This window comes from Tetranychus urticae, chromosome 1 (assembly GCF_039701765.1).
Source record: "Tetranychus urticae isolate SD_2017Ah chromosome 1, NJAU_TeUrti_SD_1.0, whole genome shotgun sequence".
Classification (NCBI taxonomy): Eukaryota; Metazoa; Arthropoda; class Arachnida; order Trombidiformes; family Tetranychidae; genus Tetranychus; species Tetranychus urticae.
In genome coordinates this window covers 25,295,150-25,313,490 of record NC_142958.1, presented here as the reverse complement: position 1 = coordinate 25,313,490, position 18,341 = coordinate 25,295,150, and the positions used below count along the sequence as shown (strand labels likewise).

The following is an 18,341-nucleotide window of genomic DNA, read 5'->3' as shown; positions in this document are numbered from 1 at the left end:
AAATTATTACAAAGTAAATGAATAAAAGGTTGCCATTAAATTCAAGAAACTTTATGATTATGATGATAATGAACAGGTAAAGAACAAAAATAACATCAGATAACATGAATCTGGGATTCATTAGCATCAATATGATTATCTATAGTTACCTTTTCCGTCTGAATAGCAACTTTTTTCTGTTTGCCACGGAAAATGCTCTTATTATTCTAATGATTTATCAACCAGAGAATTGTTATTTTGCTATTCTGTTATCATGTTTTTTTCCTGAATACTTCATTATCTCATTATTATTCTTGAATAAAGTTTATAATAAAATATGAACCATAAAATTTGCAAAAAACTATTTTGTATGTTGTGTAAAAAGGTAAAGATAGTTTTTAGTACTGAACCTTTTCAAGATAAAAATATCATCAATCAGAATTGATCGAGTAAATGATTCACATGCGATTTCATTCCTGTCTTTTTTTCTGTTTTCAGTACATTAACAGTTGAAAGTTAATTGAAAATGAATTTATCAAGTAAATGAAAATTACTAAATAAACATGAAAAATGATTTGGAATGCTTCATGAAGTCGAGTGGATACGTTGCTTGTAAAGTGCGTTTTTTATTTTACTCTGTTCACGGTCACAACTCACGAGCAATTGATGGTTTGAACCATGAACTTCACGTTCGGTTTTTCAAGGTTATTGGAGATTACTCGTTTATTCGACCTCTGACATTTAAAGGCAATTTTCTGAAATATTAACCTTCCTACTTTAGCTGATGCTTGTACCGAAAGATTTTAGTTTTTAAGTAAACTTAAGTTGGGCAAGTTTAGTCTTCGAGTAAACTCGTGTATCTTCCCAAGCATTAAAGTTATCCATTTGAAGCAAACCCCAATTTGGGTAAAAAAAGTTGGCAGTTTCCGACAATTTATCTTCAAATGTCATTTAGAGGTCAAATAAACGAGTGACCGTGAACCTTGAACACTGAACTAGAAGGTTTCAACTTTCGGCAGTCAATGGTTCTAACCTTAATCTGTTCCCTCTTAAAACGTAAATAGGCCTGAGAGGAAAAAACAGCACTGCATATACAATGCATTGTAACTTCACAACTAAAAAAATTTTGGACTTTTGTACCTAAAAATTATTCGACGATTCAACTGATAGTCATTTTTGCTGCTTCACGGTCAAAGTCTTTCATGTTTGTTCTGTTGTCCGTCTTCTGATTCACGTTTCAGGTCTTTTTTATGGAGAATCGTTTCTGGTTAGATGTTTGTTTTAAATCAATACTCGGCACCATTCAAGAGATAAATGTATTTTTTTGGAATACTGTTGATGCGACTTGAAATTTTATCAGAATGACCTTGAATTATTTTGACCCTGAACAGTGAAATGAATGTCACCTGAATTGCTTCGACTCTATTTCAAGTTATCACTCTTCTCGTTGCGAGCTCATTCGCTTCTTAACATCTTTTACATTAGCTGAATGATTATTTGATGCAGGATCAAGAGTATGCTTGACTGGATAAAAGTTACAACCTGAAGTAGTGTGAGACTAGGTCAACTGACAATACCAACTGATAGGTTAAATAGAATGTAATTTTGAGTCTCTTTTCGTGTCAACTCAACCTGGTTTCATCAGACTTGTCATCCAAAAGTACCAAGAAAAGTTGGTAAAGTTGGTCTCAGCTAGTTTCAATTTGGACAATCTTTCAGGTGAAACTTGTTTCAAATGTCTGATGTGCACAATATTTAACACACAAGTTCATTTGCAACAATTCAAGTCGCTTCACACACGAACATTTGTTATTCATTTGGATTTTCAATTTTTTATCATCTTATCCAATCCAACAGTTTAAGACAATTAAAAGTTAAAGTAATCACAGCTGCTTTTGCTTCTACAACATTTCACATGGACTTTAAATTTTGATCTTATCCTCAAAGCACTTAATGATCATTGGAATGATCAGAATGAAACTGCAGATGACTGAATTCAGATAATGTAAAGTTAATTTGATAGTCGATGCAGCAACAATTGGTTTCATTAAGAAAATGATTAAGAGTAAAGAATGCTATTTTCATGTTTTCCAACGATAATAAGCCTAAATCTGTGAATATCTTTTGAATAGTTGAATAAACCTTTTCCAGTTCAATGATGTAAGACAAGTCATGAATCATGAAATAAAGTTGAATATGCAAACATTTATATTGCCAAGAAGCAGAAGGAAATGTTGAAAAATGAATTTGCTCTCAACAATAAAAGATGCCAATTTGTTTCGCATTTATCATTATGATAATTTTCATACCTTGAATCATGCAAAGCTTTATCATGTTTGAGATTGTCAGAATTGTTAACCCAATTCGTATCATTGAGCTGATGTGGAGTGAACAAAATTGGGTAAATAAACCCTGATTGAGGAAAGTGAATAGAAAAGCAATAAAAGTGAATTGAATGAAACATTATTTGTACATTATTCAATCTTCTTTATACAACTCATTAAATAATCAAACAACAAGTTGAAATAATGATTATTATAACATAATTCTGTCAACATGAAAATGTAAAAACAGGTTAATATTAAATGAATAAAATAATTTTGGTTCAAAGTTTTTTTACACAACAAGCTTGGAATGGGAAACAAGGAGAAAAACGTTTTTTCATATATAATTTGATTTACTTAATTGTATAGTTGAATGTATAACCAGTGAGTTGATAAACTTATCAATTGAATAACTAAATTAAATAAACTTTATTCTTGTCAAGCAAAGAAGCTGATGATAATGAAAATATATTATCACAAGAGCAACTCCAAGGTTGAGCTTGGTAGAAATGAGCAAATTTTTTATCCATTTTTTTGTTTTTTTTGCGTGTTCCATTTTTATCATTAAGAGTCCAAATTGATTGGCCAAGTTTGATTGACGTTTAAATTACAGTAAGACAGGTAATGAAAAGATGTGAAACTCAGTGAATGCCATGAAAAGTTCGGTTAAGTTTATTATGATTACATTGAAAATTACCGCTTCTCTTGAAAAAAAGAGTAAATAAAGTTTTCTAGATTCAATTTTTCGAAGCGTAAATGGAAAAGTCTAGACGATTTTTCTCGTTGACGATGAAGAATGTCCAAGAGGCTATTCGATTGAGATTGAAATTATTCACTTCTTTCCACTGATTGAATGCATGAACTTTCGAGGCTACCGACAATTGATCGGTACGATATTAAGGTTCGAAGGTTTGATTGCGGAAGATAGAATGATCTGGATTAATTGAAATCTTCGACGAATTTTTGTTTGATTTCATTTCTGTTTGTCTGCCTCATGAGATACACTTTTGTTGTCATCAATTTGTACTCAACTTGTCTAGAGATGTTGAGATTGAGAGCGCATTGCACTGGGAGAAGGGCAGAGTTTAAAATGTGATCTGGAATTGACAAGAGAAATAAATTGTTGAAACGAAAATGAGAATCGAAAGTGATGCAAAAATTGAAAAGAATTTTTCATTTCATTTGGAATTGCCAGTTTACCTTATTCCCATTTGATAATATTATGATAAAGGAATGGCAAAAAGTAATAATAAATTGATTGTCAAGATTTTCTGTTTACAACTAAGAAACGTTTGCCCATTCATTTTATTGTTTCATTTTCTCGGTTGAAACATTATTTTTTCATCAAATATTTGCTCAACTATTTTTAATCTGTAAACATTTTCTTTGGTTACACAGTTTTTCTGAAACATTTTTCCTTTTCTTTCCACTTCACACTTTCATATCACATCACAAATCTTGCTATTAATGTCAACCAAATAATGATAGATTTCAAATGCTATTCATGACGATAAATGAAACATTAGCCAACGATCAAACAAGAAATCAATTGTTTCTCAATTCAAATTGAACAAGTGATCCAAGTCACTCGCCAGCTTAATTATCTGGAACATTTCGAATGTACTTTACAATTCGATTTCCAAATTTCTTTATTACCTGTTAACGATGAATTTGAATGAGAAAAGGATAGGGTTTTGGACGTGTCAATACGCAATAGAATTTGAAATTCATTCATTCTTTTTTCATTCAAAATTCCAATTCCTTTTTTCTGCTGTTATTTGCTCGAATCTTTAACTTTACTTTCAACTTCTTTTCCCAACAAATTTTCATTCAAACTCCCACTTTGTTTACCTTTATCTTCATTTGCTTCCTCTTATCGTCCTCCATGCATACACCCGTACATGCTAATACATGACACTAATTTGATTCTGTGATACAACTTATCAATCATTTTAAACTTTCAAACATTTGGTTGTTTATTTTACTTGGAAGTCCCCATCAAATAGTAAATAACATTTCCACTTCTATTTTTTGCTCTTCGTTACCATCATTGTCACCATCAGAATTGTAAATTAATTCAAATTGAGGAAAAGAATAACAGAAAGTGAAAACAGAAACAATAAGTTTACGCATTTTTCAGTCAAGTAAAACATTGTGTGTAAGCATCAACAACCAATGTAAAGAGAAACATCGACAAAGCCAATAGTGAATTCAATGAAAACTGTATGAACATGCAATTGAAATGGCAATATGCAAATGTTTAAAGGATCAGTCGGTAAACATTCAAACATCAAATTTTGCATCGAATTCATCATTTCTTCATAAAGTTCTACTCTATTGGACGATGAGAAACACAAGCCATTCCATGTTGAAATCGAAACAGATTCAATTTTGATGATCATATAATCTCGAGTACAATATCAATTCTGATCTGAGTTCTGGGACATTGAAGTGCGATGTTCACAATTATTTGTTATGATGCTTTGCATGAACCAATATCCAAACACAAATAACCTGCAGAACATCAACAGCTTAACAAGTAATATAAACTCCCAAGGAAAACTCCCAACAAAAGTTGTAACTTTTGAATAAAACAAAAGAATTCTTTTCGTTTTCAGAAAATCTCTTGCACTAGAATTTCGATCCAAAAGTTGCGTTTAAATGAGGATAACGATGCATTTGTTCTTGACTAACAGTTGGAAAATTTCGTCTTGAAAAAGTTTTATGTTCGACATCAAATTAAGAAACGGATTGGTAAAAGCACAAAATGAAGGAACTTTAATCTGATTAAAAACGATAAACTCGACAAAATAAGGAGACGATTTTGATTTGATTAATAATTTGTTTCATGAACATTATTTTTCCTTCAGTAGAATGTTGAGTAGCAAATTGACTAAACTTGCTTTTCATCAGAAAATTGTCATTCCAATTGTTAATCAAATCAATGAATTGTCTTGAATAAAACATTTTTACTCCCTATAAGTCCAAGGTTACTGCTCATGCAATTATCACACTTTGAATTTAAATTGAATCAAATAAATTAATCTAATTTTCCGATGAATTTCGCTTCTTTATTCAACAGGTTAACAATTTAATATTTGATGAGTTTGAAAATGTTCAATCCATTCACATTAACAATTTAGTTCCCTTGAAATTAATTAACAATTAATAAGAACAACTCACAAAAACTTCTTACTCAACATTAATGAACACATCAACTTACTTTTGATATTTTCGTTGAAATTAATCGCTAATATTGCACTTTGTTTTTTCTCGATCATCAGTCATTTTAGCTATCATTTCGTCCTCTGAATCCTCAAAGAGCCAAGTAAACATGAATTAAGCAAGTAATCAGCCTTTTTTATCTCCTTCTTAGTGTTCATTATAATCCTCAAGAACAAAAACATTACATGAAATAGCCTGAAGGAGAGACAAAGTTGATGATAGTTTTATCCGAAAGAAAATGAATCCAATCATGGATCACATTTCGATTTCCATTTGATGATGAAAAACATGATTCTACAATAATAACTGCAACAAGAGTTTCCATTCAAATTTCATTCCAAATCAACTTGGAGTGTATTCCTTCCCAGTACTTCATTGCTGATAACATTTGATGTAAATAATTAATACAAATTTCGAGTTCTGTTTGAGTTTCATTTCTTTTCTTCTTTTCTCTTTTTTCTCGTTTCAAGACCGAATAACCAAATGACTTAGAAAGATGATTATGATGCGAATGATAATGAAAATTGAATTAATTTGCAGAATTTTCGTTTCTCACAAAATAAAGTGAAAAGGAAGCGAAGAAAAAGTCGAATAAATGTTAAAATGTGTCACAAAAACTGTCACCTGCAATGATTTATAATGAGAACAAGTTGGTTACTTTTTTTACCATCTTCAAAATGACATTCTATTTTGATTGATTAACCTGAATAACCTTTTCATGCTCATTTCATGTCAAGTTTGGGTTCATCAAAAGATGATGTTAAGAGAGGAAAAGACAGAAAAAAGAAGAAAAAGAGAAAAAAAAGTTCATTTCATTTCCTTACAATTACGAGTTTGATACAATGTTGTAAGGGAGTTTCATGCGATATAAGTTGATGAATAAAGCAGAAGGTAAATGAAACCAATCTAACCTTGTAGCCATGAGTTGTTGTTGTATTTAATTCAATTGAAGTCAACTTCAATTGATATCATTGACAATCATCATTACCATCAACAGTGGATGACATTTGTTCATTAAAATGGACGTGTTACTTTAATACTCTTTCACTGACCCTGCTTGTAATTATCTTGATTGGATCATTTAGTGAATCAATTATTACCTTTACCTTTTTTGATTAAAATGGAAACTATTTTCGAGGAAAAGTTGAGCAAACAGATTAGACGAAATTGAATGGAAAATAATGAAAACTGTTCAATGACGAACAGTAAGAATCATAATGTTTCCTTTTCTTATTCATCTCAGGTAAATAGAGGTGAAAATGTGTTTTCTGTTTCAGTTTAAAGCTGGAAAAGAGTGCGAATGGAAATAATAGCAAAGATATTTTGATCAATTTCTCGCATCATTATTCGTCTTTATCACCAACAAAATGAATATCAAAGTTTGAAAATGCATTTATCAAGTCACATCTCGAGTCAAATGGCTTTTCTTTTGATTGTTTTTATTCGCATTTCAATTCTTTCCATTCCATATCAATGGATGCATTTCAATTCTCATTTCATCTCCCAACTTTGCATTAGAATTGAACCTTTTCAGTTTGATCTCTACTTATTATTAGTTACAGAATGATAATTGGAATGAGTATACAAAGTTGACAAGATCAGATGCTAATGGTAATTGGATCAACGGATAAACAAACTTGTTACATTTTGGTCAACAGTCAATCTCCATGTCAGTGAAAACGATTTGTTGGATTGGCCGCTAAGTTTGCATTTCTGGTTGAATCAGAAATCGTGATTCTGTGCTCAGACTTGGCTAAGCACAGAAAGAGTTTTGTTCATTTGGTAATACTAATGATATTAATCGATAAATGTGACAATGGCTGACAGTTTGTGAGTGTAAATATACTGAGTATTAATGAGTAATTTGAGTATTGATCAAGTATTACCAGTAAAAAGTAAACTTTCATAAAAGCATAAATTATTCCGTGAATATGAATACTTGTTAACATTGTTTTTTTGCATTCTCTTCTCTTCCAAACATTCATTTGCTATTATTTATACATATTATTATTAATTGTGTATTCATTAATAGTAATCAATTAGGATAAGGGTTAACCCAAGAATACAATAATAAATTTGGTTCTCAACAATTGCTAGGGAAGCATGATTAAATCCAATTGTGTTACTTTGTGTTCAATATCAACTGACTCTTTCATGTTAACTTGAAGATGAACTTGAAGAGCCAAAAAAACTGAACACAAATCACGTCCAACATTTATTTGTAATGCAATTATGTTCATTTAATCATTACACCAATTTATCCAGTTAAACAGGGAATCTCGATGCAAAGAAAGTTATTCAAAATGATTCAGTAAAGCAAAATGTAAACCATTTCCAACTAAAAATTGTAAAATATCAATTCGTAAATCAATTGCAAATCAAAGTTTATTAAAGTCTCTTTGATCGATACAATGAAATGATGTTATAATCATAAGTTATATACAGTTGAATTAAAAAGGTTCAGCTTCGGAAGAAGAATCTTTCGATGCAAATCTGTTTATTTTGTTGAATGCGAATGATTGATGTAAATACTTGAGTCTAACCGCAATTTGTCTTCAAACTAAATTTTTAATTAAACTCAAAGCATTCACATTGTTTTGAGTTTAAATTTTGTAGCATTAAACTGACACAAATTGATGGAAAAGACCGCAAATGAAATTATCATTTTTGCCTTGAATGTGGGACTTTGCGTTTCTCTGGTTAAGCTAAACATTAATTTTACTTTTGCAATGAAAACAGTTGAATTGTTATTCAAACTGATATTTAACTTGTCTAATGTAAAATTTATGGTGAACAAAAAGAGTACAAAACGTATTGAATAAATGATTGCATATTTGCTCAACTTGATTCACCTCTTGAACTGAACAATTCTATTCTCACGGTTACTCCAAAACATCTTAATAAACTTTATATATTAATCAGATTACATGTTTGGATATGGAAATGGTTGATGAAATAACAAGCAAAAAATTGATCAGAAATGTGAATTAGATGAGAACAGAACTTTTAACAAAAGCTAAATCAATCCCATAGTTGAACCTGAAATGATTCAAGTCGAAAGGTGAACAACAATCAACCAAAGTTAAATGGTGAAACGAATAATCATCGAAATGACATTTTTTAATCAACTTTGAACATTCAAACGGTCTGACAAACTTTTAGGTTAAGAGACTCGGTTAAACGAAGTTATCAAATTATGTAAACTTTAACACTATAATGCCCAATGTAACCTTTACCTGAAACTTTAATGTAATAAGATTTATTTTGTTTGTTGTTTAATAATGTTCAACTCAATTGTATTTCATCTCAATACTCGATTCACTTGATTAGTTGAAATGGTAGAGTAAAAAGGAAGAAGCAAAGTAATGATTGCAGGAGTGATGTTACTACATTAAAACAATAGCAAACCTTAATGCTCTTTAACCATATTAAAAGTTACTTTTGTTCATTATGGAGTTGCTTTTATGAGTAAACTCAACTTTACTTGTCTTCATTATTTGTTTTGTACAGTTAAATTGGCTTGTATCTCTTAATTTCCGGTAAACCTCCAAATCATCTAAAGATTAATTAATATTAATACAAGTTCACCTTTAATGATCATCTTTAAATTCTGATAGTTAAAGCGTTAAGGCTTCTTCATTACATCTAATTGACAATATCAACATCAGTTGAAACCTGAGAATCAACTTGGAATAAATATTTACAGCATTCATCTTTCGATAGAAACTTAAGTGATTTTCAATGAGCAATTACTCAGTCTTTTCACTTATAAAATGCAATTAAAAAGCTTTGCTCTTAATTGTCTGATTAGTGAAGGAATGAAAAGTTTGAAACTTGGTGAGATGAATATAATTGAATTGACTTATGAAGAAATGGAAATGTTTAAAGTACGATTTGGAAGCGATGTTGGATTTTAATTTCTCTTGAGGTTGATTTAAATCGGCATTTTCTTATTTTACCGCATTTCTATCAAGTGATCATTCATCAAAGCTTATTAGGAGGTAATGATGAGTAGTTCAACAGTTTGGGCTCATTATGGACAAATTGATTGTAAGAGTGAAATGAAGAGCTTCAAGATTACTTGAAGAAGCTGGAGTCATTTGTTAAGTGTTCATTCATGTTTGAAAAGTGAAAAACCCTTTTGAAAACACAAGTTTACAAATGTTCCAAATCGATTTGTAACCATCATTTGATTGTCATTTTCTGCTCATCTCTTCTCCCAGCATGTCAACAAATTTGTCATTTCAAATCATGTTATTTTCAGCATTAATTTTCGAGTTTCTGGTGAATACAAAACTAAAACTGTTGAGACACGAATTTTTACTTTTCAATGCAATCATAATGCAACTCTTTGGAGAGTCAAGTTGTGCTTTAACGACAAATCACAGTAATCGATGTAACAATAAGAAGTTGAATAAGACTAAAAAATCAGCATTTAAAGAGATTCTCTTCGGTAGAACTCGAAATTAGAGAGAGAAGAGAAACTCGAACCATTTGAGAGCGAGATTCACTTTCTTCGGATTGAACAGTTTCAGTTTAGTTTTAAATGAACGCTTGAGTAAAGTAAAAGATCTTTCAAAATGAAGATGAACGGAAAGGAAAGTTAGAGATTATTTTAGCTTTAGACTAATTGATTTATCCAACTTTACGATCGATCTGTTTATCTGATTTTCTCTACATCAGGTCTTTCAAGCTTGATGAAATTTTACCTAATGAAAGATTCGAACTCGAATTTTGAGCAGTATTCTTGATCTTATATTAAACTTAAATCTCACTTGAAACACAGTTTTTACGAGTTTACTTTTAATCGATGAAAGGTTCCTTGGAAGGAATTGAATTGATAATTGCATTGAAGAGAAAATTTTTGATTCATTTTTCTCGACCAATAAATTACTTGGAATCGTAATGAAATGCTGTTAATTACTTTGGTTGACTGGCAACTCAACTAATTAACTTATCAAGTAAAACTCAGAAATAAGATGAAATAAGATGAAAGAGAAAATGATTTTGTTCACATTTTCCATGCATTATTATATTTACTGGGAGGTAAACTTGATAAGAAAAGAAACATTTGCTGTTCATTATTGAAACATGGTTATCATTATCATGGAATATGGAAAATGAAAAAGTCATCAATCAGGCAAATTTACATGGAATACTGTTAATTACATGGTAAACTTATGGCTAGTCTCAGCTTATGGCACTTCGTTAGCACTTAATTTTAGAGGAAAACTTTTCATTTCAAGTTTTTCAAAATAATGTTCATCATTTGAAACTCAAGGTGATTCCAGGGAATGAAAAGTTGTTTAATGTTCACTTATTCATGTTTTACTTCTTCAGTTGACAATTTATCATTCAGAATTTTCTACTCTTTTTCAGTCAATTTTTTGGAGAAAAACTTTTTTCTCAATTTATTGTTGCACATTCCTTCCAGGTTTAGCCTTTTGTTTTCATTGTTTACCATTCATTTCAAGTCAAACATTTTTTTTCCTCATAATTATCTTCACTCATCTTCCTTCGCCATCATTATCATCAGTTTTGTTACCTCATATGGTTAAAACGTCAAATTGAAATCTTATGATTGATGAATTTGGAAAATCTTTAGTAAAATTGAACAAATAGTTGAACAGGTAAAGGCAAGTGTTTCAACTGTTAATATTTCATTCCATAACATTTTCAAAGTGGAAACCATTCTTGCAAGAGAAAAATGAGAAAAAATATTAATATTCTTAAAGGTTCACAGGTTGAAGTTGCAAATGATCAAGAAAATTAGTTGAATGGTTAACACCGTAAATCAAGAGTTTACTTTAAACTTTGCATTCCAAGTCAACTTTGAAAAATAACGGCAAAATTCAGTGCTAATTCAATTTCATATCATTGGTCAAACATGAAATTAGCAAATTAATCAAAAGCAAAACTGTTTGCTTCATTAGATCTGCACAAAGTTGATAATCTTACTAAAGATCCTACAGAATGTTCATCGAGTCAAACATTCAAGTGAAATGAGATGATGGATTGTTAACAACTTTAGGACATAATTGATAGATAATGCTTCGAGAGTTGAACAGATTAGGATCTAAAATAGAAGCAACAGATTGAATTTTGCAAGACAATTGAATGAACCATGAATAGAGAGGTTCAAGGTTGTCAAATTCAATTATCGTAACAGATTCGGTTTGAAGTACAATGGAATATTGTTTGTTCAAATCCGAACATGGAATCTGTGGAAAGAAAAATCTTGTTGATCTTAACCTTGAAATCATTATATTAGGTTAATCTTCAAGAAGATGGAAACTCTATCTTTTAAGGTTACATTTACCAATTATTGGGTTAGAAGAGAAACTCGATGTTCCAATGGATTCGCAAGAATTGTGAGAAGAGTGAAAGGAATATGAGAAATGTTTTGTATTGCCATGAAAAATGAAACGTTTATTAGAAGCAACTTTAACCACTAATTAGAAGACTTTTTGTCAATGTAATCTTTTAGGTTGCACCAGTTTAGGTAATAACCCGATTATGATAGTTGTCTTACTGTAGCCAAGTTGGAGGGAATATCAAATTTTGAAAACTGGAAAACAATTTCGAGTCAACCTGATACTTTTCAAGTTTAAAGTTGGCTTCATTTTTGCTCGCAATTTAAGCGAAATTTGATAAGAAAGCTTTTGTTCGGTGGAGCTTGAATTTTGGAAATTTCAAGGCAAAAGGAAGGATAAATGACAGGATGATGAAAAGAGAAACAAGAAAATGAAACATCCAAATTACAGGCTTTACAGGGAACAGAAAAGAGAAACAAGAGAAAACCCAAAACTCATAACTTGTAATCTCGCTGATGATAGCGTTCAGTTACCTCAACTGAGCGTTCTTACCTGTTAATCAAAATGAATAAAGTCCAGTTCTGTATTAGTTCTGATCATCTGAATCTTGCAATTGAAGGTTGACCAAAAGAGATTGCAAAAGCATTCCAACTGCAGAAATGCAATCGAAAGCTCAAGCACATTCACTAAGACAAAATGTTTGCTTGATATTCAGAAACTCATGATGATTCTCTAGATGCCTTCATTCAATTGAGTTAAGAATCGAGTTTGAACAGATTGTTATTTAGAATTGTTATTTGCAAGTTTTCTTGAAAATTGTTTTCCATCGAATATTGAATAACAGTATTTATGAATATTGTCATTGAATGAGCAATTTTGATGCACTGATACTGCAATTGTGACAATAAACTTGACTCTTTTTACCCTTTCGTTTTATTAGAAATTTCAAGTTTCTATCTTTTCTCTGAATTAGATGAGGAAAGAAAGGAAATTTGAAAGATTATCAAGTTGACTTGTTTTGCTAAGATTTTCATTGAACAATTTAGTCTTTAAGAATTGAATTGTTCAATTGAATATATATAATATATATTTTACAGAAGATAAAAAGACTTCTCAGCTATTATAGCTTCTTCTTGTTGTTGTTCATCTTTTTTCGTTAGTCTTAACTCGATTTCATTTCTATTTTGTCGTTTCTTACTTTTTTCATTTTAACCATCAACTATTATTATTGCAACTCAAGTAAACTTAGCGAAAAAAAGATTTAGTATAAAAGTTCATCTAAAAGCAATAACCATCTTCATCCCTTGATATTGAATTGAAGGTACAAAAAACATGGTTACATTGAAAAGATTATATTAGTTTGTTAATACGCAAACAAAGGCAAGTGAAAGACAAATTTATTATATTGATAACAATGAATAATAACTGGAATAATTGTTTTTCCCAGGATTCTAATCAATTGTGAAAAGTAAACAGAACCAATTTAAATATGACAAAAGCTAAACATTGACAAAAATAATGAAATTAACTATCCGATAATCAATGGACCAACACAGTAAAATTTGCTTATTAGTAAAGAAGAAAACAAATGTTCTAAATTTCAGGAGACTTCGAGCTTCTTTTCTTGAAAATGATTAGCTAAGTTTGATCTTTGCTCGAATCATAACCTTTCTGAAAACACTGCCAATGATCTCGAGTAATTAGTTGCAGATTGTGCTGAACTCAAGAGAAAAAGCATTTACGAACATTCAAGTTTGTTCTTTAATTCTCATCATTTTTTATCCTTTGGAAACTTAATTTGAAATGCCCTGAAGCCGATGTAAACTTTCCAACAAACCTGTTGCTAAAAGTCAACATGAACAAATGAAATAAACAAATTGCTAGCTAATTGTTTTACTTCTTCCGACAGTTGAACATACGATCGAAACGCAACCTTAATAAACCTTCATTGAAACTTCATCAAACCTCAATTCTTCGTGAATTGGAGTTATGAAGTAATTGGATGAATGATGAAAAACTTTGAATATTGAAAGCGAACAAGTTATTGATAATTTTCGTTTTGTGAATTTTTCTCTTGGTATCATCAATGAAGCGATGATATTCATTGAATGATTGAAGCTAGTCAAGTTATCTGATTGAGAAATCATTAGTTGGAACAAAACTTGAATATTTCAGTCTGTTTTTGTTTCTCTCAATTGTTCGAGTCTTTCTGTTGAAGCAAATTAATTGTGAACAACTTTACTCATCTCACCCAATTAGGTGATTATGAAATGTGAAGTCGCTTGATAAACATTTTTTAAGCTTCTTAAGAATTGAATTTCATGTTTTGCCTTTTTAATTACTAGCTAACTAATAAATGTTCATTTTGTTGAAATTCAATTAAAGTTTAAAACTTGCAACACATTTAAATGAGCAAATTAAACTTTTCAGTTGAAAGTTTTTTTTATCTTGACTTTGAATGAACTTGAGCTTGACAAACATTGAAAGTAAAAAGGTTGAAAATGATCAATCAAAGCATTAAATAAGATCAAATGTTGAAGGTGAATTTTGAAGTGAAGGCTTTTCACTTGATGATACTTTCACTTTTCATTTGTTTCATTGTACTTTTGAAAAATTGGAATCAAATGATTCGAAGAAAATCAATTTGAAAAGCTTTACATTTCTTTACCTTTCATTTTTATTGCAATGAATAAAAGTTTAATAAGACGATCAACAAATGTTATGTATCATTGGATTCAAATGGACCAATCTGGTTGAACAATTATTCTGATGCATTACTGAGATGAAAATGGAAAATCATTTTCATGATAAATGTAATCATCACCTAGACATATTAGGGGACAGGATTGACATCAAAAATCAATTGAACATCTTTACTCTTCTCATTCTTATTCTCATTATTATCAAGTTGCAATTCTTGTTAGCTGATGATGGAATCAAAGAAATGGATAAAATGAATGGAACAGCGAAAAGGAAGAATCAATTGGAAAGAAATGATTTGAATCACATTTACTTCTTTCGATGGTCATTCGGATAACTCAGATGTTGTACATGTGATATTCATCCATGACCATGGTTATATCCTTGTGATAACTCAAAAAGAAAATAACTTGGAGTCATGTTTATTCCACGTTTTTTCTGCCTTCCCTTTCTCAACTCAACTTATTACCTCAAAACCATTTCAAACTAACAAGAGTTTGGAAGTTTGTATTGGAGAATCCTTCAAGTTTTTTCATGCGGAAACACCAGACTTTCAGTGGAATAGAGAGTTCAATTCAAGTATCGAGGATAAGTATAAACACTTGAAAAAGGCGAATAGAATCTTATTCAGTTATTTGCTTTTCATTCATGTAAATATCCAAGAGCTAGTCGCTAGAGCTAGTTTCAAAAAGATTCACTCAGAGTTTCGCAAAACTTTCATTCATTTCAGTGTTAAGACAAGATTAGAGTTAAATTCCAATCCCTTGCACAATTCCCAATCGGATTCCCTATTAAACTCCCAGTTGAACTCCCAGTATAATTCCTTGGACTTTTGCTTGGATATAAGTTCTCTATATGAAATCATCTTTTTGATCGTTGCACAAAAATCCAACGAAATAACTTAGTCCAAAGACTGACCTCGTAACGCGGAAAAAGCGCACCAAACCCGTTCAATTCCACGCTTTGGCTTCACTCACAATAGAACTTTAAATCAAGTTCTAAATTGAGTTCTCTATCGAACTCCCAATCTAATTTCGAATCAAACTCCCAGTCGAACTCCCAATCAAGTTCTCTATCGAACTCCCAGCTACACTCCCAGTTAAATGCTATTTAAAATTCCCTGATGGACTCCAGCTCAAGCTGCGTCCAATTGAATACTGTATTACACTCCCAGCTTCTTTTTCTGAGGAAATCCTTATTGACTTTTCAACTCCTAATTGAAGTTGAATAAATAATTTCCTCTTGACCTAAACTTTGTACACTTGAATGGCACTCGAGTTAAGCAAAGGGTTTCATTTCAATTGAGTTTCGAGTTTTTTTCTCTTGCATTCTATTCTCGATCGAGTTTTTACTTATTTGTTTCATTCTTTTTTGACATTCTTTTCCTGTGACATGGAAATAAATTGAAAATTGATATTCTTACCTTGGTTGAGATTGAAAAAAGTAATCAGCATAAAGATGTATGATGATTGAAGGAAACTTGGATTGTTCATTGAATAATTTGGGTTAAACTTTTGTTTACACTTTTAGTTTCTCCTTTTGACTTTTCAGGTTCGTTGTTTGATATTGTCAGGTATTGTTCAATTTACTTGGTTAATTTTCATGTTGATAAATAGTTGGAGCAATTGTTTACCAATGAACAATTAAAGCTCATTTTTGGGTGGAAAAAGTGTTTTTCAACAGTTTAATCCAAAATCACTTTGAACAAACAACAAAAATTGTTGGTAAACATCAATTTTTCACTTTTTTTCTGATGGAAATGAAATTTTGATTGAAATCTTTTTTATTCCCAAATTTTCAATTACATGAGATGATACAATTTGCAACAATTTTAATTGACGATTGAACCAAACTGAGTATAAATTTAATACAATTTAAGGTTATTTATGCCTTGATAAATAAAACTACAATCTAAAGACTTAAGGAAAAGTGAACAGAAAGGAAAAGATGAAGATGATTAGGATGAGAGAATGATGATGAAGATGAGGATAAATGATGAGAATGATGAGAAGTGTGGAAGAAAACATTGAATCGAAAGAAATAGTCAGAGTTTGCTCAGTTCCATGGTGGAATGATGAACAGAGAGTAAAGTATGATAATGATATAGGTAAGTTCAGTGGGTTATTCAGTTGAAATGAAGAAAAGAATGAAAAAAGTGAGAAAAAAATTCAAGGTAAAACATGTATTTCGATATAAAATAATGTCAATGATTATTGAAAGGCAAAAGTAAATTATTGACATCAATTTGAGTTCAAGTTCCTTATTGATCTGAAATAATCAGATTGAAACAAATTGTAACTTTTTGTTCATCAATAATTAATTAGTTTACTTTAAAACATTTCATTCTAACTCAATTAAACCAACGAAAATCGAGAATTTCCAATGGAAAAGTAAATAATTGATTCCAAGTTTAAAAACCTCTAATTTCGCTTCACCATGTTGACTCTTGTTTATGCTGGTCAATATTGAAAACCATGAATCTGTTCATGATTCCCTTTACCATCGAGTTAAATTTAATTTTACTTTTTACTCCAAAGTTTAACCTAATTGTGTGGTTCAACAGCTTTGCCTTTCAATCAACTTTTGAAATGGATTTCATGAAGTACTTGAACATGAATTGAATGTCATCAATGGTTCAACATTTAAATTCAATTTTTGTTCAACATCAGCTGAACATTGACTGAAAGACTTTTGGAAAATCGTTTCGTTCGGAATTTTTTCGGGTTTACCTTTTCGTTGAGTTGAGAGTATTTTGTTTTTTGTTTTGTTTCATTTTAATATTAATTTCAATAGTTAGAGTTGAACTTTTTTTCAGTTTCTGATTCGATTCCGGCTTTGGGTTTGACGGTAAGTTGAGAAGCGGAAATTGAATTTTGAATTGTTTTCAAATTGAAATTGATTCTTGGACGGTTTGTAGTTGACCTGGAAACTTGAAGGTTAGTTCAATCCATTTATCATGTTTAACTGGACAGAAGAAAAGTGAAACATTTTCTTTTTGTTTCCATGAAAACATTTTCAATGCATATTTATTACAAATTATTATTATCATTTGTTATCAGTTTGAGTATCATTCAAGTCTACTTTTTTTATATTAATATATTTTCACTTTTTTTCATGTTGGTCAACTTTATTTCATTTTTTTACTTCTTATCCTTGCTTAGAGTTGGTCTTTGTAGTCTTTATATCCAACTGTTCAGGGATGGAATGAAATTTTGTTTTGTCCAACTAAAATGATAATGTTTTGTGATTTACACATTTATCAGAATAACTTTGGTGAATCGTTGAAAATTGAAGTGAATTTATAAATAAACATTTTATGTTCATTTTTTGGTTTGTTTTTCTTTTCCAATTCAAATTGATATTTGAGTTAATCTGTGTTGAAATTGTTATTGTTGAAGGTTTTGTTGAGTTTTTTTACAATTTTAATCTTTTAGGTTATTTCAGGTTTAGGTTGAATTACAAGACTCAATTTGAAGGGTCAATTCTCGGTGGACAACAAGAGGATTTAATGTGAAATTGGTTTGTTGGATTAATGGTCTAATCATTTGTAGTTTCCCATGTGTAATACTAATTTACACTGAATTGTAATCATCATTATTTGAGGTTAAATTGAAAAGGGGAAAAGATGTTAATCAATTTGTCATTTACTCCTGGTTTTTCATCGTTTACTAGCACGGCAGGTCTTGAGATTTAGTGCAGCAAGTATAACCTCTTAGCATGAAAATTAAGCTACCGGTTAGGGTCTGACGCTTGTTCATTTCAACACATTTTTTCTTGTTATTAGCCGGGTTATGATTCT

General features: G+C 30.4%; 1 protein-coding gene across 1 annotated transcript in view; it reads right to left on the bottom strand.

Annotated features, from left to right (window-relative positions):
* LOC107368608 (neuronal acetylcholine receptor subunit alpha-7-like) overlaps positions 1 to 16,521 on the bottom strand; it is a 31,684-nt gene extending 15,163 nt beyond the window's left edge. The window contains exon 1 of the mRNA XM_015936465.3: positions 15,966 to 16,521. Within this exon, the coding sequence (XP_015791951.2) occupies positions 15,966 to 16,035 (70 nt within the window). The 5' untranslated portion in view covers positions 16,036 to 16,521. The remainder of the gene's footprint in view (positions 1 to 15,965) is intronic.
* Positions 16,522 to 18,341: the final 1,820 nt, after the last annotated feature.